At 36.8% G+C, this 27035-nt stretch overlaps 1 protein-coding gene across 1 annotated transcript in view; it reads right to left on the bottom strand.

The window, feature by feature from the left end:
• LOC133631213 (leucine-rich repeat-containing protein 49) overlaps nucleotides 1–27035 on the bottom strand; it is a 94679-nt gene that overhangs the window by 45279 nt on the left and 22365 nt on the right. The window contains exon 9 of the mRNA XM_062023375.1: nucleotides 6493–6554. Coding sequence (XP_061879359.1) covers nucleotides 6493–6554 — 62 coding nt within the window. The remainder of the gene's footprint in view (nucleotides 1–6492; nucleotides 6555–27035) is intronic.

The following is a 27035-nucleotide window of genomic DNA, read 5'->3' as shown; positions in this document are numbered from 1 at the left end:
AGGGATGCAAGGGATTCTGGGTATTTGTTCTGTTGTGTTTATGTTGTGTTACGGTGCGGATGTTCTCCCGAAATGTGCTTGTCATTCTTGTTTTGGTGTGGGTTCACAGTGTGGCGCATATTTGTAACAGTATTAAAGTTGTTTATACACACACCCTCAGTGTGACCTGTATGGCTGTTGATCAAGTATGTCTTGCAGTCTCTTACATGTGTATGCAGAAGCCGCATACAACATGTAACTGGGTCGGCACGCTGTTTGTATGGTGAAAAAGTGGACGCGTCGACAGGTTGTAGAGGACGCTGAAGGCAGTGCCATCACGGCACGCCCTTAATATTGTTGTCCGGGTGAAAATCGGGAGAAATTCGGGAGAATGGTTGCCCCGGGAGATTTTCGGGAGGGGCACTGAAATTCGGGAGTCTCCCGGAAAAATCGGGAGGCTTGGCAAGTATGGAGCCCACCCACATGCATACACTCACCACTTTAAAGGCAGCAGGCTTAGCTACACATCTTAAAAGCTCTTCCAGCTACCCGTCCAAAAGCGACAGACGTGGTAAGTGAGCGATTTTAGGCCAACCTAGCATGATGTTGCTGTTATAATGTGTATGTAATGTTAGCACTGTAGCTCACATGGCTATGTTAGTTTGGCTCACGTTTATGTGGCAAGTGCATGGATGAAGTGTGTGTGAAGAGTTCAGGCGCAAAAAAACGATAAACGCCATTCCGACGATTTTGAGCTGTGAGTACCACTAGATAGGTTACAGCAAAGGGGGGTCAAACCTGTTTTTATTGAGGGCCACATCACAATTATGGCTGCCCTCACAGGGCCACAATGTGTAAAATGATATGGAAGACCACATTGTATGATGTGAAAGACCACATTAAATGATGTGGCGGGCCACATTATGAAGTGGCAGACCACATTGAATGATGTGAAAGGTCACATTAAATGACATGGCAGACCAATTTAAATGATGTGGAAGACCACATTGAATGATGTGAAAGACCACATTAAATGATGTGAAAGACCACATTAAATAATGTGGCGGGCCACATTAATTGAAGTGGCAGACCACATTAAATGATGTGAAAGACCACATTAAATGATGTGAAAGACCACATTAAATGATGTGGCGGGTCACATTAATTGAAGTGGCAGACCACATTGAATGATGTGAAAGACCACATAAAATGATGTGAAAGACCACATTAAATGATGTGGCGGCCCACATTAATTGAAGTGGCAGACCACATTAAATGATGTGAAAGACCACCTTAAATGATGTGGCGGGCCACATTAATTGAAGTGGCAGACCACATTGAATGATGTGAAAGACCACATTAAATTATGTGGCGGGCCACATTAATTGAAGTGGCAGACCATGTTGAATGATGTGAAAGGTCACATTAAATGGCATTGCGGACCACTTTAAATGAAGTGGAAGACCGCATCATGTGGCGGCCCACTTTGAATGATGTGGCGGGCCACTTTAAATGATGTGCAGACCACATTGAATGATGTGAAAGGTCAGAAAAACTGACATGGTGATATGGCAGACCACTTAGAATTATGTGGTTGACCATATTAAATGATGTTGAACACCACATTGAATGATGTGGCGGGCCATTTTAAATGACGTGGCAGACCACATTGAATGATGTGAAAGGTCACATTAAATGATATGGCGGACCACTTTAAATTAAGTGGCTGACCACATCAAATGACGTGGTGGCCCACTTTCAATGACGTGACGGACCCCTTTAAATGCTGCGAAAGACCACATTGAATGATGTGACGGGCCACTTTAAATGACATGGCAGACCACTTAAAATTATGTGGTTGACCATATTAAATGATGTTGAACACCACATTGAATGATGTGGCGGGCCACTTTAAATGATGTGGCAGACCACAATGAATGACGTGGAAGACCACGTTGAATGATGAGGTGGACCACATTGAATGACAAGGCAGGCGACTTTAAATTATGTAGCAGACCACATAAATAATAATTTAACCACATTAAATGGTGTGGAAGACTACATTAAATGATGTGGAAGACCACATCAAACTATGTGGCGGACCACATTTAATGAAAATGACATCATTTGACATAGTGGCAAACCACATTAAATGATGTGGAAGACCACATCATATGATGCGGCAGACCATATCAAACTATGTGGTGGACCACATTGAATGACGTGGAAGACCACATAAAATGACATGGCGCACCACGTTGAATGATGTGGCGGGCCACTTTAAATGATGCTGCGGACCACTTTAAATGATGTGGAAGACCACACCAATTGATGTAGAAGACCACATTAAATGACCTGGCAGACTACTTTAAATGATGTCAAAGACCACATAAAATGATGTGGCAGACCACACCAATTGATGTGCCGGCCCAGATCTGGCGGGCCTTGAGTTTGACACCTGTGGTTTACACCATTCTCTACCAGGAGGTAAATTAAAATTTTCCGCAAAAGCGACTTATCATTCGCATTTCACTGTTGAATATTCCTATTTACTGCAGAAACCAACAAGCGCCATTCTGTCTTTGCATCAGGACCAATCAGTCCTTTGACATTTGATGACATCATCCAGCATCAGAGCTCATGTTTGCCGCGATTGTAACTAAATTAAAGCATCAATAACGAGTAACTTTGATTGAAATCAGTGAAATTAATGACATTGATTTATCACAGTGATGTATTAAAGTTAAAGTTAAAGTACCACTGATAGTCACACACACACTAGGTGTGGTGAAATTACCCTCTGCATTTGACCCATCCCCTTGTTTCACCCCCTGGGAGCTGAGGGGAGCAGTGAGCAGCAGCGGTGGCCACACTCGGGAATCATTAAGCATTCCTCTGGGGGAAAAAAAATCAGTTTTTACTTATTTTTAGGGCTAGGCTGGCAACGTATAGGATTAGTCGGTTCTTGCAACAAAAATGTAGTTTGGAGTTACCTGTTTTTTCTGCAGAATTTGTACAAAATTACCAAAATTACATTTTTGTAATAAATGTGAGAGTTTCATTTTAGTTGTAAGAAACGATTCAATTGCAACGTACATCTGTTTGATGAAAAGCTCCACAAAATAACATTAACTTACTCAAAACAAGGAAAATAAAGATATCTGTTTTTGCACTTGAACTCTTCATACGTCAAAAGTGGGAAAAAAAAGAACACACTCGCGCTTCTTGGAAACACACACTGTCGGACACACACAGCTCATTAGCATTAAAGCTACAGACACACAAAACCCACCAGTGCTTACTAAAAACTGTCTAAATCCCTGCATGAAGGTGACATTTTGCATAACACAAACTGCAAAAACTGAAATCTAAGTAAGATGAAATATCTCAAATAAGGGTGATATTTATTTTCTGTCTGATAAGATAACTATTCTCACTAAGCAGATTTTATGTTAGAGTGTTTTACTTGTTTTAAGTGTTTTGGTCCTAAACTATCTCAGTAAGATATTACAGCTTGTTGCTGAGATTTGATGATCTACATTGAGTAAAACAAGCTTGAAACTAGAATATCAACTGATGCAAAGCTGTGTCATCAACACTCACAAGTATAAAACTACTTTTTTAAAGTAATAATTTCTTACTTCAAGCATGAAAAAACAAATCATTATGCCGAGCGCATATCATTATGTCAAGATAATGGCACTAGCATTTGCTTAATTTAAGAATATTTTTCAACATATTGAGCAAAAATGTCTCTTTTTTTTTCTACCAAGAAAAGTGCACTTGTTATTAGTGAGAATATACTTATTTTAAGGTATTTTTGGGTTCATTGAGGTTAGCTAATTTTACTTGTTTCGGAAAGTCTTGACAAGCCAAATTTTCTTGTTCTATTGGCAGATAATTTTGCTTAGTTCAAATAAAATACCCCTAATTTTAGTTGGTTTTTTTTTCTTGTTTTTGAACGCTGACTTTTTGCAGTGTACGATTAGTCGGTTCTTGCAACAAAAATGTAGTTCGCAGTTACCTGTTTTTTCTGCAGAATTTGTACAACATTACCAAAATTCCATTTTTGTAATAAATGTGAGTGTCATTTTGGTGGTAAGAAACGATTCAATTGCAACGTACATCTGTTTAATGAAAAGCTCCACAAAATAACATTAACTTACTCAAAACAAGGAAAATAAAGATATCTGTTTTTGCACCTGAACTCTTCATACGTCAAAAGTGGGGGAAAAAAGAACACACTCGCGCATCTTGGAAACACACACTGTCGGACACACACAGCTCATTAGCATTAAAGCTACAGACACACAAAACCCACCAGTGCTTACTAAAAACGGTCTAAATCCCTGCATGAAGGTGACATTTTGCATAACATACACTGCAAAAACTGAAATCTAAGTAAGATGAAATATCTCAAATAAGGGTGATATTTATTTTCTGTCTGATAAGATAATTCTTCTCACTAAGCAGATTTTATGTTAGAGTGTTTTACTTGTTTTAAGTGTTTTGGTCCTAAACTATCTCAGTAAGATATTACAGCTTGTTGCTGAGATTTGATGACCTATATTGAGTAAAACATGCTTGAAACTAAAAAATGAAAAAAAAATCATGATGCCGAGCGCATATCATTATGTCAAGATAATGGCACTAGCATTTGCTTAATTTAAGAATATTTTTCAACATATTGAGCAAAAAGGTCTCTTTTTTTTTCTACCAAGAAAAGTGCACTTGTTATTAGTGAGAATATACTTATTTTCAGGTATTTTTGGGTTCATTGAGGTTAGCTAATTTTACTTGTTTCGGAAAGTCTTGACAAGCCGAATTTTCTTGTTCTATTGGCAGATAATTTTGCTTAGTTCAAATAAAATACCCCTCATTTTAGTTGTTTTTTTTCTTGTTTTTGAACGCTGACTTTTTGCAGTGTAGGATTAGTCGGTTCTTGCAACAAAAATGTAGTTTGCAGTTACCTGTTTTTTCTGCAGAATTTGTACAAAATTACCAAAATTCCATTTTTGTAATGAATGTGAGTATAATTTTGGTGGTAAGAAACGATTCAATTGCAACGTACATCTGTTTGATGAAAAGCTCCACGAAATAACATTAACTTACTCAAAACAAGGAAAATAAAGATATCTGTTTTTGCACCTGAACTCTTCATATGTCAAAAGTGGGGAAAAAAAGAACACACTCGCGCTTCTTGGAAACACACCCTGTCGGACACACACAGCTCATTAGCATTAAAGCTACAGACACACAAAACCCACCAGTGCTTACTGAAAACTGTCTAAATCCCTGCAAGAAGGTGAAATTTTGCATAACATACACTGCAAAAACTAAAATCTAAGTAAGATTAAATATCTCAAATAAGGGTGATATTTGCTTATTTTCCGTCTGAAAAGATCATTATTCTCACTAAGCAGATTTTATGTTAGAGTGTTTTACTTGTTTTAAGTGTTTTGGTCCTAAATGATCTCAGTAAGATATTACAGCTTGTTGCTGAGATTTGATGATCTACATTGAGTAAAACATGCTTGAAACTAGAATATCAACTGTTGCAAAGCTGTGTCATCAACACTCACGAGTATAAAACTACTTTTTTAAAGTAATCATTTCTTACTTCAAGCATGAAAAAAAAAATCATGATGCCGAGCGCATATCATTATGTCAAGATAATGGCACTAGCATTTACTTAATTTAAGAATATTTTTCAACATTTTGAGCAAAAAGGTCTCTTTTTTTTCAACCAAGAAAAGTGCACTTGTTATTAGTGAGAATATACTTATTTTAAGGTATTTTTGGGTTCATTGAGGTTAGCTAATTTGACTTGTTTCGGAAAGTCTTGACAAGCCAAATTTTCTTGTTCTATTGGCAGATAATTTTGCTTAGTTCAAATAAAATACCCCTCATTTTAGTTTTTTTTGTTGTTGTTTTTGAACACTGACTTTTTGCAGTGTACTTATAGGCTTTTTAAAAATAGTTGAAAATGACAGGACGATTAAATAATAGAAAGGAGAGATTTCTACCTAGCAACAAAGTGCAAGTGATTTCTTATAAGCCCTAAAGGTGAATGAACAATATATTTCAATGCAAAGAATCAGAATTGGATGCAGTTTCAAACCAGGTGAACCTAATGGTATGAAAGTAGTTCAAGAAGGCCACCCTCCCGCCTTCCTCTTTCCCCCTCAGGCTAGCGAGGCTAGCTACGCTGCTTTAACAAGTTAGCGTCAGGACGTCTTGATTGTTTGTGCTTGGCTCACAGATCAAGACCGAAGCTGCTGGGGAGGGCGTGTGGAAGACGACTGATGTCTGCACAAAAACAAGCTTCTTTGCTAGCGCATGAACTCACTCAACCTATAAATCTGTCTGCAACTTTTTAGGGAATGTCACACCTCCGGGGTATTTTTTTTAATATGCATTCATCTGCGTCCCTGCAGGTTATTAACACCAGGAGAGGAAAGGGATGTGAAAGTGTCCCTAGGAGGGAGGGGTTAAGGTTGTGGAAGATCTTACCTGGTGATGTTGTTGCAGCTGAGAAAGAGGCGCTGCAGGCGGGGCAGGCGGTCCACCTCGGTCTAGGAGGGAAGAGGGGGAGACGGATGAGAGATGAGATATGGATCATCATCACTTTGTGTGAGCCCTCGCTGCCTCTCCATCGCCTCAGTCACCTTGCAGCTTCCTCCGTGCGCCCTGCGCATGCACAAAGAGCCCAGCATGCTGCCTGGTCTGCACGGGGAGGGGTGAGGGGGGGGCGGAAGAGAGAGCGATGAGAGCGAGGATGAGGCGGGGAGGGAGGGAGCCGATGCAGAGAACCTCACACTGCAGCAGGCCACATCCTCACACCCGCCGCAAGAACAATGGCTGACATCGGCGGAAGGGACGGCGTGTGTGTTTGAAATAATCAATGGCACATTTTTTATGAGGTGGGGTGGGGAGGAGCTGATTAAGACGTTAGTATGAGCGGAGCACATGTTGAAGGGCGGAGAGGACACACCCATCAGCATGCTGAATGAGCAGCATCAGCACCACGCCCCTCGCTGGACCAGGTCCAACCAGTCGGTGCCATTTGCATCCCCCAGGAAATAACATGCAAAAATGCGTGTTAAAATTAACTCGAAATACTGTTCAAAAGATGAATTTAAACTACATTAACTACCATAAAAATTGCATTTTTACCATGAAATATAATAATGTATCATCATACACATTTACACAAAATGCATTTTATATACATATATATACACACGTATAAATATTATATATATTACAGAATATGCATATTCGGTAACACTTTAGTATGGGGAACATATTGACCATTAATTAGTTGCTTATTAACATGCAAATTAGTAACATCCATCCATCCATTAATGACCGCTTGTCCCGTTCGGGGTCGCGGGGATGCTGGTGCCTATCTCAGCTGCATTCGGGCGGAAGGCGGGGTACACCCTGGACACACATTGGCTCTTAATTAGTCATTATTAAGTACTTATTAATGCTGTATTAAGTACTTAATAATGCCTTATTCTGCATGGGCTTATTATACAACCAGTAAGCCATTAACTAAGAGTCTTAGTTAGTCTTAACCCTAACCCTCTAACCTTAACCCCAACCCTAACCCCAACCCTAAGCCCAACCTCAACCCTAACCTGTTAATAAGAAACTAATTAATGGTGAATATGTTCCCCACACTAAAGTGTAACCGCATATTCTTCTCTGCACATTTACATTTTCTTAAATACTAGCTTTATTTATTTATTTATTTATATATATATATATATATATATATATATATATATATATATATATATATATATATATATATATATATATATATATATATATATATATATATATATATATATATATATATATACATATATATATATATATATATATATATATATATATATATATATATATATATATATTAGGGATGTCCGATAATGGCTTTTTGCCGATATCCGATATTCCGATATTGTCCAACTCTTTAATTACTGATACCGATATCAACCGATACCGATATCAACCGATATATGCAGTCGTGGAATTAACACGTTATTATGCCTAATTTGGACAACCAGGTATGGTGAAGATAAAGTACTTTTTTAAAAAATGTGTAAAATAAGATAAATAAATTAAAAACATTTTCTTGAATAAAAAAGAAAGTACAACAATATAAAAACAGTTACATAGAAACTAGTAATGAATGAAAATTAGTAAAATTAACTGTTAAAGGTTAGTACTATTAGTGGACCAGCAGCACGCACAGTCATGTGTGCTTACGGACTGTATCCCTTGCAGACTGTATTGATATATATTGATATATAATGTAGGAACCAGAATATTAATAACAGAAAGAAACAACCCTTTTGTGTGAATGAGTGTAAATGGGGGAGGGAGGTTTTTTGGGTTGGTGCACTAATTGTAAGTGTATCTTGTGTTTTTTATGTTGATTTAATTTAAAAAAAATAAAATAAAAAAAATAAAAATAAAAACCTGATACCGATAACTTCCGATATTACATTTTAGCGCATATATCGGCCGATAATATCGGCAGGCCGATATTATCGGACATCCCTAATATATATATATATATATATATATATGTATATATATATATATATATATATATATATATATATATATATATATATATATATATATATATATATATATATATATATATATATATATATATATATATATATATATATATATATACACAGTATATATGTATACATATATGTATACATACAGTCATGGGCAAAAGTTTACATACACTTGTAAAGAACATAATGTCATGGCTGTCTTGAGTTTCCAATCATTTCTACAACTCTTATTTTTTTGTGATAGAGTGATTGGAGCACATACTTGTTGGTCACAAAAAATATTCATGAAGTTTGGTTCTTTTATGAATTTATTATGGGTCTACTGGAAAATGTGAGCAAATGTGCTGGGTCAAAAGTATACATACAGCAATGTTAATATTTGGTTACATGTCCCTTGGCAAGTTTCACTGCAATAAGGCGCTTTTGGTAGCCATCCACAAACTTCTGGTTGAATGTTTGACCACTCCTCTTGACAAAATTGATGCAGTTCAGGTAAATGTGTTGGTTTTCTGACATGGACTTGTTTCTTCAGCATTGTCCACACGTTTAAGTCAGGACTTTGGGAAGGCCATTCTAAAACCTTAATTCTAGCCTGATTTAGCCATTCCTTTACCACTTTCGACGTGTGTTTGGGGTCATTGTCCTGTTGGAACACCAAACTGCGCCCAAGACCCAACCTCCGGGCTGATTATTTTAGGTTGTCCTGAAGAATTTGGAGGTAATCCTCATTTTTCATTGTCCCATTCACTCTCTGTAAAGCACCAGTTCCATTGGCAGCAAAACAGGCCCAGAGCATATTACTACCACCACCATGCATGGTGTTCCTGGGATTAAAGGCCTCACCTTTTCTCCTCCAAACATATTGCTGGGTATTGTGGCCAAACAGCTTAATTTTTGTTTCATCTGACCACAGAACTTTCCTCCAGAAGGTCTTATCTTTGTCCATGTGATGTCAGATGAAACAAAAACTTCATGAATGTTTTTTGTGACAAATAAGTATGTGCTCCAATCACTTTATCACAAAAAAATAAGATTTGTAGAAATTATTGGACGTTTTGACCATGACTGTATATATATACATACATACATATATACATACATACATATATCATAATTTTTTTCCGTACACTTTTACACAATATGCACATTGTCACCTTCTTAATGTTTACATACTATTTTTATTTTCTTATTTTTTAGACTTATCTTAAATGTTTCTTTTTTATATATATATATATATTATTATCTTCTTTCTTTAATATATTCGGCACTAGTGTGGAAAAAAAAAGAAACGAGTTAATTGTACAGATGAAACATGTTTCTATTGTGCAAATGACAATACACTCTTTGAACCTTGAATTTAAACCCTGTAGAAGAGTTACATTTATTTATATTACACTGGGAAAAACTCACAATCTCACCAAGTATGTATTTTTGTCATTTCTAGTCAAAAAAGCTAAACAAAATTAATACAAGTTATAATTACTTGTTTTTAGGCAATATATCTTCTGGGGGGGTAAAATATTGCTTTTGAGCATCACAAGTTTGCTGTAAGACACAAAGGTATACTTACTAGTATTGTGAAGTAATACGTAATAATTGCTAATTTCAAGATCCCTTTTAAGTTTTAAAGCTGAAATATAATGTCTTATGTCAATAAATCTTACCAAGACAATTTTGACTTGATCCATTGGCAGATTTTTTTGCTCATTACAAGCAAAAATATCTTTTTTTTTTTCTACTTTATTTCAGAGGGACATTTTTTTTCCAGTGCTGAAATTATACTTTAGTGGTGTCACTGGGTTTTCACTCAGTCCTGTTTCCCGGAAACAAACCTTTTTGAAAATGTTGGAATATTCTGCGAGTCACATGGTTCACAGAAAGTTGCATCATTAACATCCTCTCCAGGCCAAAAAAATCGATTCACATCCAAATTGCGATTCTTACCCATCCCAATTCTAAATCAAGTCATAGTTTTCAAAAATCTAAATCAATTATTTTTTTATATTAACCTTGTAGATTGTTATAGTAAAAATAAGTTAACCTGTGTAAGTATGTATCTATTTTTTTATTATTCTTTTTTTTTTTAAAAGAATCAATGTTTAAAGACGTCTGCAGGCAACCAGAAGACACTTGTTTAACAAAGTTGCATCATTAACATCCTCTCCAGGCCAAAAAAATCGATTCACATCCAAATTGTGATTCTTATCCATCCCAATTCTAAATCAAGTCATAGTTTTCAAAAATCTAAATCAATTATTTTTTATATTAACCTTGTAGATTGTTATAGTAAAAATAAGTTAACCTGCATAAGTATGTATCTATTTTTTTTAATTTTTTAAAGAATCCATGTTTAAAGACGTCTGCAGGCAACCAGAAGACACTTGTTTAACAAAGTTGCATCATTAACATCCTCTCTAGGCCAAAAGTAAGACTTTTAACTTATTTGTCTGTATATTTGATGATATGTAAGCACAGTCCTGTTACTGTAATCCTTTTTGATGTTTATTTTTCAAATGTTTTAGCTGCATCAGCATCGACATGCTATTACCATGAATGTCATGTGGTTACATTTCATGCATGTGCTATTTCTTTGCTGAAGACTCACTCCTGTTACTCCATATAAGTAATGTTTGGCTTTGAAAACTTGTACAAAAATACCTGTATAATGTTATACTTTTGAACGTTTAGTGTTAGTCTTTTATCCCAATTATACTTTAAGTTTATTTACTTTGAAAAAAAATTAGTTCAAAGTCACATTTCAGTGTTGTCCCTGGGTCTGCACTCAGTCCCGTTACCATGAAATATTAAACCATTTTGAAAATGTTGGAATACTCAGGGAGTCACATGGTTCACGGGAAGTTGCATTATTTACTTCCTCTGCAGGCCAGAAGTAAGTGGGTTAACTGAATGCAAATCAGATGAGGGAGGAGACTCCAATTGGTATGCTCGCTGGTAAATTTCACTTGAAAATACACCAACAGTCAGTACTTTAGATAAAACTGTTAGCACGTTTTGATCAAATAAATGAAGTAAAAATCAACAAACATCCCCCTATGATATGCTGGCAATAAATTTTTCAGGATTTATGCAGATCCCAAATATAGATCAGTAGGTACCAGAAGGTAAGAAAAGTTGCTTTTGCATAATATTGCGAAACAAGATGCCAGATAATATGTTATACACTATGCACACACCATATCTGCGGCTTCATAGCTTACCAAAGTCGTTCTAAAACATTTTAATAATAATAATAATAATGGATTAGATTTATATAGCGCTTTTCTAGACACTCACAGCGCTTCACAGAGAAGTGAGAACCCATCATTCATTTTTACAACTCATTCATTCATCATTCATTCTCCGGTGCGAGCGGCACCGGGGGCAAGGGTGAAGTGTCCTGCCCAAGGACACAATGGCAGCGATTTTGGATGGTAGGAGGTGGGGAGCGAACCTGCAACCCTCAGGTTTCTGGCACGGCCGCTCTACCCACTACGCCATGCCGCCCCATTTTGACAGATTTTTGAGCGCCGTGTGTAATGTTCTATATTTTCAAGGGAACATTATAAATGTTGGTGTTGTTTACTTGAGTCATATTGCCTTCATAGTGCGGTCTACGTGTATCTCTTATGTCTGACTGCCATCTACTGGTCACACTTATCATTAGGCCATGTACCAAAGAAAATTGCTTCTAGGTCGGTAAGCAAAACCAGAATTATATCGTACATTAGGCGTTATAAGGCGCACTGTTGAGTTTTGAGGATAAAAAAAAGATTTTAAGTGCACCTTATATTCCGGAAAATGCGGTATAAATTATAATAGAATCATTTTAAAATGGGTTACAAAGTCTCCTAATTTAGCTGTTGGCAAATATGGTAACATATTGCATTAGTTCTGGTTGTATTATCTTGTCAAAACTATTATCTATGTACTTGTTAATTTATTGCTAATATCTGTTTACTTTCTGTCATAACATGGTTCTATCTGCACTTCTGTTAAAATATAATAATAACTTTTTCTTCTGTCGTTTGATATATTACATTAGTTTTTGGGCGATTCTACAAATGTGAGTGGTTACAGGGGAAGTATAGGTCATATCAATGCTGATACTGACATTACACATTTTAAAGATCATTGAATGATTCCATTTTTGATCACAAGTGAAATCCGACAAAAACGGTCCTCCAAACATATTGCTGGGTATTGTGGCCAAACAGCTCAATTTTTGTTTCATCTGACAACACATGGACAAAGATAAGACCTTCTGGAGGAAAGTTATGTGGTCAGATGAAACACAAATTGAGCTGTTTGGCCATGGCTGTCTTGAGTTTCCAATAGTTTATACAAGTCTTATTTTTTTGTGATAGAGTGATTGGAGCACATACTTGTTGGTCACAGGTATGTTCTTTACAAGTGTATGTAAACTTTTGACCACAGCTAGAGATGTTAAAGCATTTATTGGCCGATATCGGCCGATAAATGCTTTAAAATGTAATATGGGAAATTATCGGTATCGGTTTCAAAGTTATCGGTATCGGTTTCAAAAAGTAAAATGTATGACTTTTTAAAATGCCGCTGTGTACACGGACGTAGGGAGAAGTACAGAGCGCCAATAAACCTTAAAGGCACTGCCTTTGTGTGCCGGCCCAGTCACATAATATCTACGGCTTTTCACACACACAAGTGAATGCAATATACTTGGTCAACAGCCATACAGGTCACACTGAGGGTGTCGTATGAACAACTTTAACACTGTTACAAATATGCGCCACACTGTGAACCCACACCAAACAAGAATGACAAACACATTTCGGGAGAACATCCGCACCGTAACACAACATAAACACAACAGAACAAATACCCAGAACCCTTTGCAGCACTAACTCTTCCTGGACGCTACAATATACACCCCCTGCTACCACCAAACCCCCCCACACCCCCATCTCCCGAATTCGGAGGTTTCAAGGTTGGCAAGTATGCTCTAGTACAGTGGTTCTCAACCTTTTTTCAGTGATGTACCCTCTGCGAACATTTTTTAAATTCAAGTGCCCCCTAATCAGAGCAAAGCATTTTTGGTTGAAAAAAAGAGATAAAGAAGTAAAATACAGCACTATGTCATCAGTTTCTGATTTATTAAATTGTATAACAGTGCAAAATATTGCTCATTTTTAGTGGTCTTTCTTGAACTATTTGGAAAAAAAGATATAAAAATAACTAAAAACTTGTTGAAAAATAAACAAGTGATTCAATTATAAAAAAAAAGATTTCTACACATAGAAGTAATCATCAACTTAAAAGTGCCCTCTTTGGGGATTGTAATAGAGATCCACCTGGATTCATGAACTTAATTCTAAACATTTCTTCACAAAAAAATAAATCTTTAACATCAATATTTATGGAACACGTCCACAAAAAATCTAGCTGTCAACATTGAATATTACGGAGCCCCTAAAGGGACATGGGAATTTTTTTTTTTTTAGACATGTATCTCGTGCGCACGAGAAAGTATCTCGTGGCCACGAGAAACTTTTTATAAAAAATAAAAATAAAAATAAAAAATATATATATTTTTTTTAATTTATTTTTTTTTATAAAAAGTTTCTCGTGCGCACGAGAAACTTTCTCGTGGCCACGAGAAAGCATTGGATGCGTGCTCATGGTTTGAGGTGTGTGTTAAAATGGCAGTTTAGGAGTTAATTTGGCTGTATTTCCAATTAGGACTTTCCCCCATGTGTGTTGTGGCAAAATGTGAATGCTTGATTAGTAGGTGTGAGACAAACACTTTATCTTCCTGGTTATTGTAACGCTATGTGTTTGATATTATTTAAAACTTTATTTTTAAGTTTCTCGTGCGCACGAGAAAGTTTCTCGTGGCCACGAGAAAGTATCTCGTGGCCACGAGAAACTTTTTATAAAAATTTTTTTTTTTAAATTAGAAAATATATATAATTTTTTTTTTTTTTTTTTTTAAGTGCATTATTTTTTTTAACATGCCTCAAAACAGCTTGGAATTTGGGACATGCTCTCCCTGAGATAATCCTGATACCCATTACAACTATGGGAAATAATATACTTTGACTTTCACAAAGTGCATTATTTTTTATTTTTTTTAAACATGCCTCAAAACAACAGCTACAAAAACAATGAAGGCACACAGCTTCAATCCAGAGTGTACTAGGGCAGTGGTTCTCACACAAAATAAAAAAAATTATATATTTTTATTTTTTATTTTTATTTTTTATAAAAAGTTTCTCGTGGCCACGCACGAGATACATGTCTAAAAAAAAATAAATTCCCATGTCCCTTTAGGGGCTCCGTAGAATATTGCATTGTTGCATTTCTTTCCATAGTTCTTTTTGACAGACATTTTAGTGAGGGTCAAACCATCATGGCATGGGGGAAACTCTGGGTTTATGGTAATGAAGTATTATTCAATAAATATATTTATAAAGGATTTTTGAATTGTTGCTATTTTTAGAATATTTTTAAAAAATCTCACGCACCCCTTGGCATACCTTCAAGTACCCCCAGGGGTACGCGTACCCCCATTTGAGAACCACTGCCCTAGTATACTCTGGACTGAAGCTGTGTGCCTTCATTGTTTTTGTAGCTTGGCATGTTTAAAAAAAATTAAAAAATAATGCACTTTGTGAAAGTCAAAGTATATTATTTCCCATAGTTGTAATGGGTATCAGGATTATCTCAGGGAGAGCATGTCCCAAATTCCAAGCTGTTTTGAGGCATGTTAAAAAAAATAATGCACTTTGTGACTTCAATAATAAATATGGCAGTGCCATGTTGGCACTTTTTTCCATAACTGGAGTTGAAGTTGTTCTCTTATTTTGGAAAACCTTGTTTTTGATTGATTGATTGAAAATTGCACAGTACAATACATATTCCATACACTTGACCACTAAATGGTAACACCCGAATAAGTTTTTCAACTTGTTTAAGTCGGGGTCCACATTGTTTAATGCATCCAGCGGGGCATCACAACAAAATTAGGCATAATAATGTGTTCATTCCACGACTGTATGTATCGGTATCGGTTGATATCGGAATCGGTAATTAAGAGTTGGACAATATCGGAATATCTGCAAAAAAGCCATTATCGGACATCTCTAATCCCGACTGTACATATGTTTTAGTGAGGTTAAAGAGGTGACGAGCGCTGTCTCGGTGTCTTCTTTTGCAGCACTCTCTGCCTGAGTGTGAAAAGCAAAACACACTCGAGCTGTCGGTGGCAGGAAGTTGGGAGGGGGGGGGGGACGCCAACATTCCTCTCTGATATTGGCTCAAATCACTCAGGTTATTTGAAAGAGACACGCCATTGTTAGGCGGCGCGCGGGCTCGGCGATGACATCATGCTGTCTGAAAACGGCGCGGCTAAATTTAGCCTCAGACGCCGTGCAGCGCCTCCTCACTGGCACGCAAACAGGAGCGCGGCAGAGTTCCTGCCTGAGGGAGAGGCTCCTCAAGGGCCGCCGTTAACCAACAGAATACGCCCGTATCAAGCTCATTTACACAGTCACATATATATATATTGTACTGTATATTGTACTGTACGTGTTCAAACTCAGGACCACACACAAACCCGTGAAGATGAGTGATGTGCAAGCTATCCATCGACTATTTCTCATCACTAATGAAGCTTGGCCAGATAGCCTCGCGTGAAGACAAGCGGCAATGGAAAAAGTAATCCCTAAAGCCGCCTTGCATGCCTTTGGGTGATGTCTCTTATGTTTTCGTCTTGCGCTGTCACTGCTAGCGCTCATCCAAAACGCACACACAGAGCGACCCACCTGACGACAAAGGTAAACAGCTAACGTTTACAGCTACGGTATTAGCTTGGGAGCACGCGCTTGTCTAAATGATAGATTGAGTATTTGGGAAAAAAAACAACGTGCTGCAAAACTTACAGCAGCAACAGAAGCAATGTTGTGACAGCGTTAAGAAACAAACTGCTGAGTCAGCATTATTAGTAGTTTGAGTTTGAGTTTGAGTTTGAGTTTATTTCGAACATGCACGCATACAACATGATACATCACAATTTCCAGTTTCTCTTTCTCTTTTCTCTTTCCAGTTTCTACCCCTTTTCTTTACATAACAGTTGCCAAAACTTTTTGTTCACTTCCTGTTCACAACTTATTCACAATAAACTCTATAAGTAATCACAATAAAAATAAATAAATAAATAATAGTAATAATTTAATAATAATAATTGGTGAAGTAAGTCATATTTGATATGATGAGATAAGTAAGATTACTTTAAGAATGAATGAATGGATGGATGAAATAAATTGAGAATGTTTGTCATGGTTCTTCTTCTTTGTACTTTGTAAACACTTTAAGTTTGAAGAGTTTCTTGAAGTGGATCATATTAGTACATTGTTTGATTGCTTTGCTTAATCCATTCCATAATTTAATTCCACATACTGATATACTGAAGGTCTTAAGTGTTGTACGTGCATACAAATGTTTTAAATTACGTTTTTCTCTAAGATTATATTTCTCCTCTTTTTTTGAGAAGAATTGTTGTATATTCTTGGGTAGCAGGTTATAGTTTTCTCTGTGCATAATTTTAGCTGTTTGCTAATTCACTATGTCGTGGAATTTCAGTATTTTTGATTCAATAAATAAAGGGTTTGTATGTTCTCTATATCCAACATTATGTATTATTCTGACTGATCTTTTTTGTAACACTGTTAGTGAATGAAGTGTACTTTTGTAGTTATTTCCCCATATTTCTACACAGTAACTCAGATATGGTAACAGCAGTAGAGAATATGAAGTGATTTTTTGTCTAGAACATGTTTTGCTTTATTCATTATTGATGTGTTTCTCGCTACTTTATGTTGTATATTTTTTACATGAGACTTCCAGTTCAATTTATCATCAATCATTATACCTAGAAATGTAGTTTCATTTACTCTTTCAATTTCTACTCCATCTATTTATATTTGTGTTTGACTTTCTCTTCTACTGTTACCAAATAGCATTATCTTATAGATAATAGTAGAGATGTCCGATAATGTTTTTTTTGCCGATATCCGATATTTCGATATTGTCCAACTCTTAATTACCGATTCCGATATCAACCGATACGATATATACAGTAGTGGAATTAACACATTATTATCCCTAATTTTGTTGTGATGCCCCGCTGGATGCATAAAACCAGGGGGGTCCAAACTTTTTCCACTGAGGGCCGCACATGGAAAAATTAAAGCATGCGGGGGCCATTTTCATATTTTTCATTTTCAAACCATAACAAAATATATGTTTTTTTTTTTTTTTTTTTACCTTTAGGGCTCCCGGGGACCATAAAGGGTCTCAGTCATTAAAATGTTAAAAATAAGTCAAATTATTGTTTTTTATTTTACTTAACACTTACAGTAAATCTCCATATCAACTTCAGGTTGATATGAAGTAAAAAAAAAAAAAAAAAAAAGGTTTTATGCCTTTTTTGTCAAAGACAACTTTGTTTTTTATATTAAAACTGAAATATGCAGTATTTAATAATTGGAGCCATAAAAGATCAATGATGCAGGACACCATTGATTTTAATTAATTATTATTTTTGAGTAATCACAGTGTAAAGATAAATAAAATCCCACTAAATATCTTTGGGATCCAAAAGGTGCCCCACTCTTAAAGTGATACATTTTAATAAGTTTTTTTTTTTTACTTTCAACACTTAAGTTACGAGATCAACTTCAGATATATCTGTCGATTTTACGTTTGAACTATTATTTTGTTTGTTTTATGCTCTTTTGTCAAAGAAAACGTTGATGTTTTTATATGGCAACCACACAACATATGCAATATTTTTTCCACACAAAACATTTTAAAGTGAATTTTTTGAAGTAATTGGAGAATTGAAAATAATTCATTATAACATTGATTTTTTTGGTCTTTTTTTTTTTTGAGCAATGGCAAAAAAAGAAAAATGAAGAAAGACAAAAGAAAAAAAATATTCTGCATGGCAGCTTTGTGTCAACCGCATTCCACTTTTTAAAATGTTTTTAAAACATTTTTGCAATAGCATTTCCAGAATGTGTGGCGGGCCGGTAAGCAATTAGCTGCGGGCCGCAAATGGCCCCCGGGCCGCATTTTGGACACCCCTGCATTAAACAGTGTAACAAGGTTTTCCAAAATAAATCAACTCAAGTTATGGAAAAAAAAATGCCAACATGGCACTGCCATATTTATTATTGAAGTCACAAAGTGCTTTTTTTTTTTTTAACATGCCTCAAAACAGCAGCTTGGAATTTGGGACATGCTCTCCCTGAGAGAGCATGAGGAGGTTGAAGTGGGCGGGGTTGAGGTGGGGGAGGGGGGTATATATTGTAGCGTCCCGGAAGAGTTAGTGCTGCAAGGGGTTCTGGGTATTTGTTCTGTTGTGTTTATGTTGTGTTACGGTGCGGATGTTCTCCCGAAATGTGTTGGTCATTCTTGTTTGGTGTGGGTTCACATTGTGGCGCATATTTGCAACAGGGTTAAAGTTGTTTATACGGCCACCCTCAGTGTGACCTGTATGGCTGTTGACCAAGTATGCCTTGCATTCACTTGTGTATGTGAAAAGCCGTAGATATTATGTGACTGGGCCGGCACGCAAAGGCAGTGCCTTTAAGGTGTATTGGGCTCTGTACTTCTCCCTACGTCCGTGTAGGCGTTTTAAAAAGTCATAAATTTAACTTTTTGAAACCGATACCGATAATTTCCAATATTACATTTTAAAGCATTTATCGGCCGATAATATCGGACTGCCGATTAATATGGATTTTTGTCATTTCTGATCATTCGTGAGGGCACCAAAGGGAGTTCTGTGTGTGCACGCGTGCTGGCAGAGTGGCGCATACAGGACAGCAGCTTGTCGTTGTTGTTATTTTGGCGTCTTAATAAAGACAAAGTTGATCCATCACCCCCTTGCTTATTGTTTGTTTGAACTGTATAGAACTTCATATTGTCTCCGGTGTACAAATCTTCACTAAAATGTGGACTTTTGTCGAGGCTGGAACCCATTAGTCATAGTTACATTGTTTCTTGCGGAGAAGTTTGCTTCACAATACAAACTTTTCGCTTTTTCAAGAACTTTTCAAATGTACTTCCTGTTTCCTCCCTTGAACCGGAAGCATATTACATTTCGTCTACTATTCGTCCATAGCGTTTCTGCTTGAAATGATTCTTCATTCATCACTCCAGGCAACGTTTGTAAGTTTTACAATAGAACTAAAACAATTCATATTTACTAAACGGCCTCATGTGTGATGTCTGTAGGAATGTTTTAATGCATATTTGTACGTGCTATCGAAATGTAATCAAGCTAGTGTTGTTAGCATTAGCGAATCTGCTAACACTTTTACAGGTGTCTGTGTTAGTATTATTAACTTACAATGGCATTCTTTTTGCATTGTTTCAGTTTCGTGAATTCACCAAAATGTCACTGTGGAGTTAATGAGTCTGTTTAGCTGATTGGAGAGTTAGCTTCCGCTGATAGTGGGTCAATGACGAGGACTTCGGTTTTGTTTGAACAGCCGTTTTACTGGAAACAATTAAGGTACGTTAAAATATTTCGTACCCGTATGTATTTGCGGCTTATGGTCCGGTGCGGCTAATATATGTAAAAATATTTATTTCTTCAAAAATTTGGTAGGTTCGGCTTAAAACACTCTAAGTACGGTGCAATTTTTATTTTACTAAAAAAAGTTTTAAATATACACTACCGTTCAAAAGTTTGGGGTCACATTGAAATGTCCTTATTTTTGAAGGAAAAGCACTGTACTTTTCAATGAAGATAACTTTAAACTAGTCTTAACTTTAAAGAAATACACTCTATACATTGCTAATGTGGTAAATGACTATTCTACCTGCAAATGTCTGGTTTTTGGTGCAATATCTACATAGGTGTATAGAGGCCCATTTCCAGCAACTATCACTCCAGTGTTCTAATGGTACAATGTGTTTGCTCATTGGCTCAGAAGGCTAATTGATGATTAGAAAACCCTTGTGCAATCATGTTCACACATCTGAAAACAGTTTAGCTCGTTACAGAAGCTACAAAACTGACCTTCCTTTGAGCAGATTGAGTTTCTGGAGCATCACATTTGTGGGGTCAATTAAACAGTCAAAATGGCCAGAAAAAGAGAACTTTCATCTGAAACTCGACAGTCTATTCTTGTTCTTAGAAATGAAGGCTGTTCCACAAAATTGTTTGGGTGACCCCAAACTTTTGAACGGTAGTGTATGATAGTATAATATTTGAATAATTAGATAATATTAAAGTTTAAAAGATATGTACTGTATTTTTCGGAGTATAAGTCGCACCGGAGTATAAGTCGCACCTGCCGAAAATGCATAATAAAGAAGGAAAAAAACATATAAGTCGCACTGGAGTATAAGTCGCATTTTTTGGGGAAGTTTATTTGATAAAACCCAACACCAAGAATAGACATTTGAAAGGCAATTTAAAATAAATAAAGAATAGTGGACAACAGGCTGAATAAGTGTACGTTATATGACGCATAAATAACCAACTGAGAACGTGCCTGGTATGTTAACGTAACATATTATGGTACGAGTCATTCAAATAACTATAACATATAGAACATGCTATACGTTTACCAAACAATCTGTCACTCCTAATCGCTAAATCCCATGAAATCTTATACGTCTAGTCTCTTACGTGAATGAGCTAAATACTATTATTTGATATTTTACGGTAATGTGTTAATAATTTCCCACATAAGTCGCTCCTGAGTATAAGTCGCACCAAACTATGAAAAAAACTGTGACTTATAGTCCGAAAAATACAGTAATTGCATGTATTATCTATGTCAAAATGGAAAGAACAAATACATTTACTGAGAAAAGATCAAATCATTTTTTGCAGGCCAGATCTGGGCCCCAGGCCTTGAGTTTGACACCTGGGAGTTAGAGAGTCAACTAAGATTCTCCAGATCCACCTGTTCACTGTCATAAGGTTCAAGAGGGAAAAACCTGCTTGTTTACCCGTGTAGCAGCAGCATCTTGGCAGCAGTGTGTAGCATTAATGATAGGGATCTGGAGAATCTGCCAGAGACGACACCTTTTTTCCAGCCCCCGTCATCAACTGAAGCATCGCATTCGATAAACAGGACAGGAAGTGGTTCTTCAGGAGACCGTCCAAGCACAGTACACGATAAGTGAAGAGTTAAGGTTCCATACGTCTGATTCCAATCACGTTTTCTACCCCAAAAAGCCAGAAAATGGCTGTGGATATTTCCATACAAAAGAAGGGACATGTTCTGATTTGTACTGGTTCTGTTTAGCAGATTAACAACTTCACTGAGGAAAGAAGAAGTGTTTCTTTGTTTGGAAGATCCAATTTCATGTGCCGAGCCAGGGAGACAATGTTAGGCTATTGGTCATGTCTCGCTGAGTTGTAGCAATGGGACAGATTTGATTACACGTACAAAGTGATATAACAGAACAGCGGCCTCTAAGAAGGACACGCTCCAAAGGAACGACATGAAGATGAATGAAGCTTCTAGCAGATTCTATCAGGATCCACGTGTGTCGCCAAAATACACAAGTACACCCCATTAGCATAGCGTCTCTTAGCGTCTTGTACAAATTGGAGTTCAATAAGCTTACAGAAGGAAATATATGCCATGGTTTCAAATTAGGGCTGTATCAGAAACATTGGTATTACCTTATGAGGCTTTTGATTGATTGATTGATTGAAACTTTTATTAGTAGATTGCACAGTGAAGTACATATTCCGTACAATTGACCACTAAATGGTAACACCCGAATAAGTTTTTCAACTTGTTTAAATCGGGGTCCACTTAAATTGATTCATGATACAGATATATACTATCATACATATACTTTCAATAACTAATATTGGATTGGATTTGCATAGTACCTTTTAACATAACAACAGCGACCATTTTTGATTCACACTGGTGGTGCTAGGCTACATTTGCCCTGGCGTTGACTAACAAAAAAGGACTCTGGAGGAAAGGTGGACACAACAGTAGTGACTTAGACGGAGGAAGCCGCATTCCACCCACCTGCCCTCCTCCGTATTCTGCCGCCAAATATATCATTTATATAACCTATATCATTTACATATAGCATCCAGTGTGCGTTTTTAAAATCGGGTTGCCCCAATCCAATATTAAAATCGGGTTATAGTCCAATATGAGCGAAAAAAGTCAGATTGTGATGGCTTGCATTTAAAATCTCCAAAATAAGAACTCGTATAAAAGCAGTCTGTCCTGATCCCGCTAACGTCTCTTCTTGCTAGCTGAGCAGACAGAGTCCTTGTTTGAGAGTCTTTTAAGAGCCTTTACTTCAAAACACTGTAAAAAAGAACATACAAAAACATTGTATGTTGACGTAACTTACATAAGATACAAAATAGCTTCTGTGACATTCCGACATACAAAAAATGCATTACAACAAATGTGCTAGCTCAATGCTAATATCCCGTATACACGCTATTAATTAGCATTAGCGATTTTACAGTGTTTAACACCTCCAAATCTAGTAATCAAACTGCAACTGAAATGCACGTTACAATCAAGTAGCTAATGTGTAATAAGTACAATACTTACAGTATTAACACGTTGTAGGACATAACAACACACAAGACTGGCACATTAAGCTTAATAGCAAAGAATATTTCTCGACTACGGCAACACACCTTCGACTAGGGATGGATACTGTTCGCATTTGAACTGATACGGTACCAATGCCTGGTACCTGGGAATCGGTACCAATTTTCAGTACTTTTGTGTGTATTAATAAATATTAATAGTTTTTGAGAATAAAACTTTTTTATTGCAACATTTGAAAATGAGCTGATTATAAGTACTCTCCAGTTGTTGTATCTTGTTTTGTGTCATAACAGGGGGGTTTTCGCAGCTTACTGCGAGGTTTGTTCTCCTAGGACGCAAACGGACTATTCCGGACAGGACTTGAAGGTAGGAACATGATTTAATCTTGACTCTCAAATAGGTACAAACAAAAAGGTGCACAAGGCGGAGGCACAACTCAGCGCAGGAAACAAAAGCTAACACTTGGCATAAACTATGGACAGGGCAAAAACTCACTAACTGTGGCATGAACAAACAAAACTTACTTGGCAAGGCATGACGCAAACACTTAGCATAAACTTGAAATCAGACATGAAAACGAGCAGCATGAACTAAGCATGAAACAAGCAATGACGCCAGGCCGACTGACAGGCGAAGACAGGCTTAAATACTGGTCTCTTGATTTAGAGCAGATGCGTGTCCCGAACACCAGAGGCAGGTGAAACTAATCATTCGCCATGTAAACTAAAACAAACAAGGATGTACAAAAACAGGAACTAATGGAGTCTTAAAACTAACAGAAAATAACAAAAACATAATCCAGACCACAGATCATGACATTTAGTTTTTTTTCATAACATTTAGTCTCAATTACAGTTGCAGGTCCAAGACGTTAGATGGCAGTAGTGACGTTAGATGGCAGTAGTGCATAGTTTATGGTGTGCTGACTGGTCAGTTCAGTCCTTGCTAAATTTAGACTTTTGTTGCACCCTTAAAAAGTGTTAATACTGCAAGTATTGTACTTATTACCCACCAAATTGTGACGTGCATCTTAGTTGTAATTTTCATTACAAATTTGGAGGTGTTGAAATCGCCATGTAAAATCGCTAATGCTAATCAGTAGCATGTCAACAGCAAAGCCAATGAATATTAGCATCAAGCGAAAGTGGAGCCTTACTTTATTTGGAGTGTTTTTTGAGTCAATTTCTTTGATGGTATATGGCAGGGGTGTCCAAAGTTTTTCCAATGAGGGCCAAACACGGAAAAATTAAAGCATGCGGGGGCCATTTTGATATTTTTCATTTTCAAACCATTACAAAATATATGGATTTTTTTTATTTTTTTTTTACCTTTAGGGCTCCCGGGGTCTAAGTCATTAAAATGTTAAAAACAAGTCAAATTATTATTTATTTATTTTTATTTAACGCTTACAGTAAATCTCTACAGTATATCAACTTGAGGTTGGTATAAAGTTAAAAAAAAACAAAAAGGTTTTATGCCTTTTCTGTCAAAGACAACTTAGTTTTTTATAATAAAACTGAAATATGCAGTATTTCCCCCACTGCCCAAAACATTCAGAAAGCAATGTTTGATGTGAAGTACCTAGAGCCTTAAAAAGATAAATAATGCAGGACACCATTGATTTTAATTCATTATTATTTTTGAGTAATCACAGTGAAAAGATAAATAAAATCCCATTAAATATATTTGGGATCCAAAAGGTGCCCCACTCATAAAGTGATACATTTTTATGTTGTTTTTTTTACTTTCAACACTTAAATTACGAGATCAACTTCAGATATATCTGTCGATTTTACGTTTGAACTATTATTTTGTTTGTTTTATGCTCTTTTGTCAAAGAAAATGTTGATGTTTTTGTATGGCAACCACACAATATTTTGTGCAATATTTTCCACATAAAACATTTTAAAGTGAAATATTTGAAATAATTGTAGCCTTGAATAGGTCAATAATTCATTATAACATTGATTATTTAATTTTTTTTTGAGCAAGGGCAAAAAAAGAAAAATAAAGATAGACAAAAGAAAAAAACAGCCTGCATGGCAGCTTTGTGTCAACATTGCAACTTTTTCTAGTTAGATTTCACCTCATTCCACTTTTTTTTAATGTTTTTTTTATTTTTGCAATAGCATTTCCAGAATGTGTGGCGGGCCGGTAAACAATTAGCTGCGGGCCGCTAATGGCCCCCGGGCCTTACTTTGGACACCCCTGGTATATGGTGAATGGGTTATACTTGTATAGCGTTTTTTTTACCTTCAAGGTACTCAAAACGCTTTGACACTATTTCCACATTCACCCATTCATACACACATTCACACACTGAAGGCGGGAGGTGCCATGGAAGGCCCAAACCACGACCAATAAGGAGCGAGGGTGAAGTGTCTTGCTCAAGGACACAACAAACTAGGATGGCGGAAGCCGGGGATCAAACCAGGAGCCCTCAGGTTGCTGGCACTGAAGCGCTACCAACCGAGCCATGCCGTCCCAACGAAAATTGTAACAATACTTAGAGGTAGTTTGGCTAAGTCCACTCTCAGTGCTGCTGGAGTGATGGCCAAGTCACACGCAACACCGGTACCGTAACATTGCACTGTTGTTTTTTTTCGTGACTATTTCATGAAACCTGGCGGGATTTGACGTTGCCAAAAAAGAACTGGATTCGGTAACCATCCCTATACTGTATACTTGCAAATGAGACACAGAAGCGCAAGAAAACAACAACAACAAAAAAGACAATTATTATTAGTTTTTAAACAGGTTTATCTTCTTCCGTTTTAATTTTTAACGGTTTTAGGGTGTTTAATATTAAAGGCAAAATGGGTGTTTTTTGTAAAGAAAGACATTAGCGCATTGTATTCATGTTGGCATTTATGCTAGCTAGCGATTAGCGATATCGCCGTGAGGTTTTCAAAGTGAGGTCAATCAATCACGGTTTTATGATCATTCTAATTTGAAACGGTAACACTAACCGTCTGGAATTTTATCACGGTTCACCATTACAACTGGTAATCATTACATCCTTATTCATAAGGGCAGTTAATGCTTACCGCTAAAGATGTCCGATAATGACTTTTTTGCCGATATCCGATATTCCAATATTGTCCAGCTCTTAATTACCGATTCCGATATCAACCGATGCCGATACATACAGTCGTGGAACTAACACATTATTATGCCTAATTTTGTTGTGATGCCCCGCTGGATTCATTAAACAATGTAACAAGGTTTTCCAAAATAAATCAACTCAAGTTATGGAAAAAAATGCCAACATGGCACTGCCATATTTATTATTGAAGTCACAAAGTGCTTTATTTGTTTTAACATGCCTCAAAACAGCAGCTTGGAATTTGGGACATGCTCTCCCTGAGAGAGCATGAGGAGGTTGAGGTGGGCGGGGTTGGGGGGGGCGGGGTTGAAGTGGGGGGGTAGGGGGTAACGAGGGGGTGTATATTGTAGCGTCCCGGAAGACTTAGTGCCGCAAGGGGTTCTGGGTATTTGTTCTGTTGTGTTTATGTTGTGTTACGGTGCGAATGTTCTCCCGAAATGTGTTTGTCATTCTTGTTTGGTGTGGGTTCACAGTGTGGCGCATATTTGTAACAGTGTTAAAGTTGTTTATACGGGTCACCCTCAGTGTGACCTGTATGAATGTTGACCAAGTACGCATTGCATTCACTTGTGTATGTGAAAAGCCGCAGATATTATGTGACTGGGCCGGCACGCAAAGGAAGTGCCTTTAAGGTTCATTGGCGCTCTGTACTTCTCCCTACGTCCGTGTACACGGCGGCGTTTTAAAAAGTACCGCAATTTCCGGACTATAAGCCGCACCTGACTATAAGCCGCACTA

Source organism: Entelurus aequoreus, linkage group LG02, assembly GCF_033978785.1.
Source record: "Entelurus aequoreus isolate RoL-2023_Sb linkage group LG02, RoL_Eaeq_v1.1, whole genome shotgun sequence".
NCBI classification, from domain to species: domain Eukaryota; kingdom Metazoa; phylum Chordata; class Actinopteri; order Syngnathiformes; family Syngnathidae; genus Entelurus; species Entelurus aequoreus.
The sequence above is the reverse complement of the archived record's forward strand: the minus strand, read 5'-3'. Positions and strand labels throughout refer to the sequence as shown.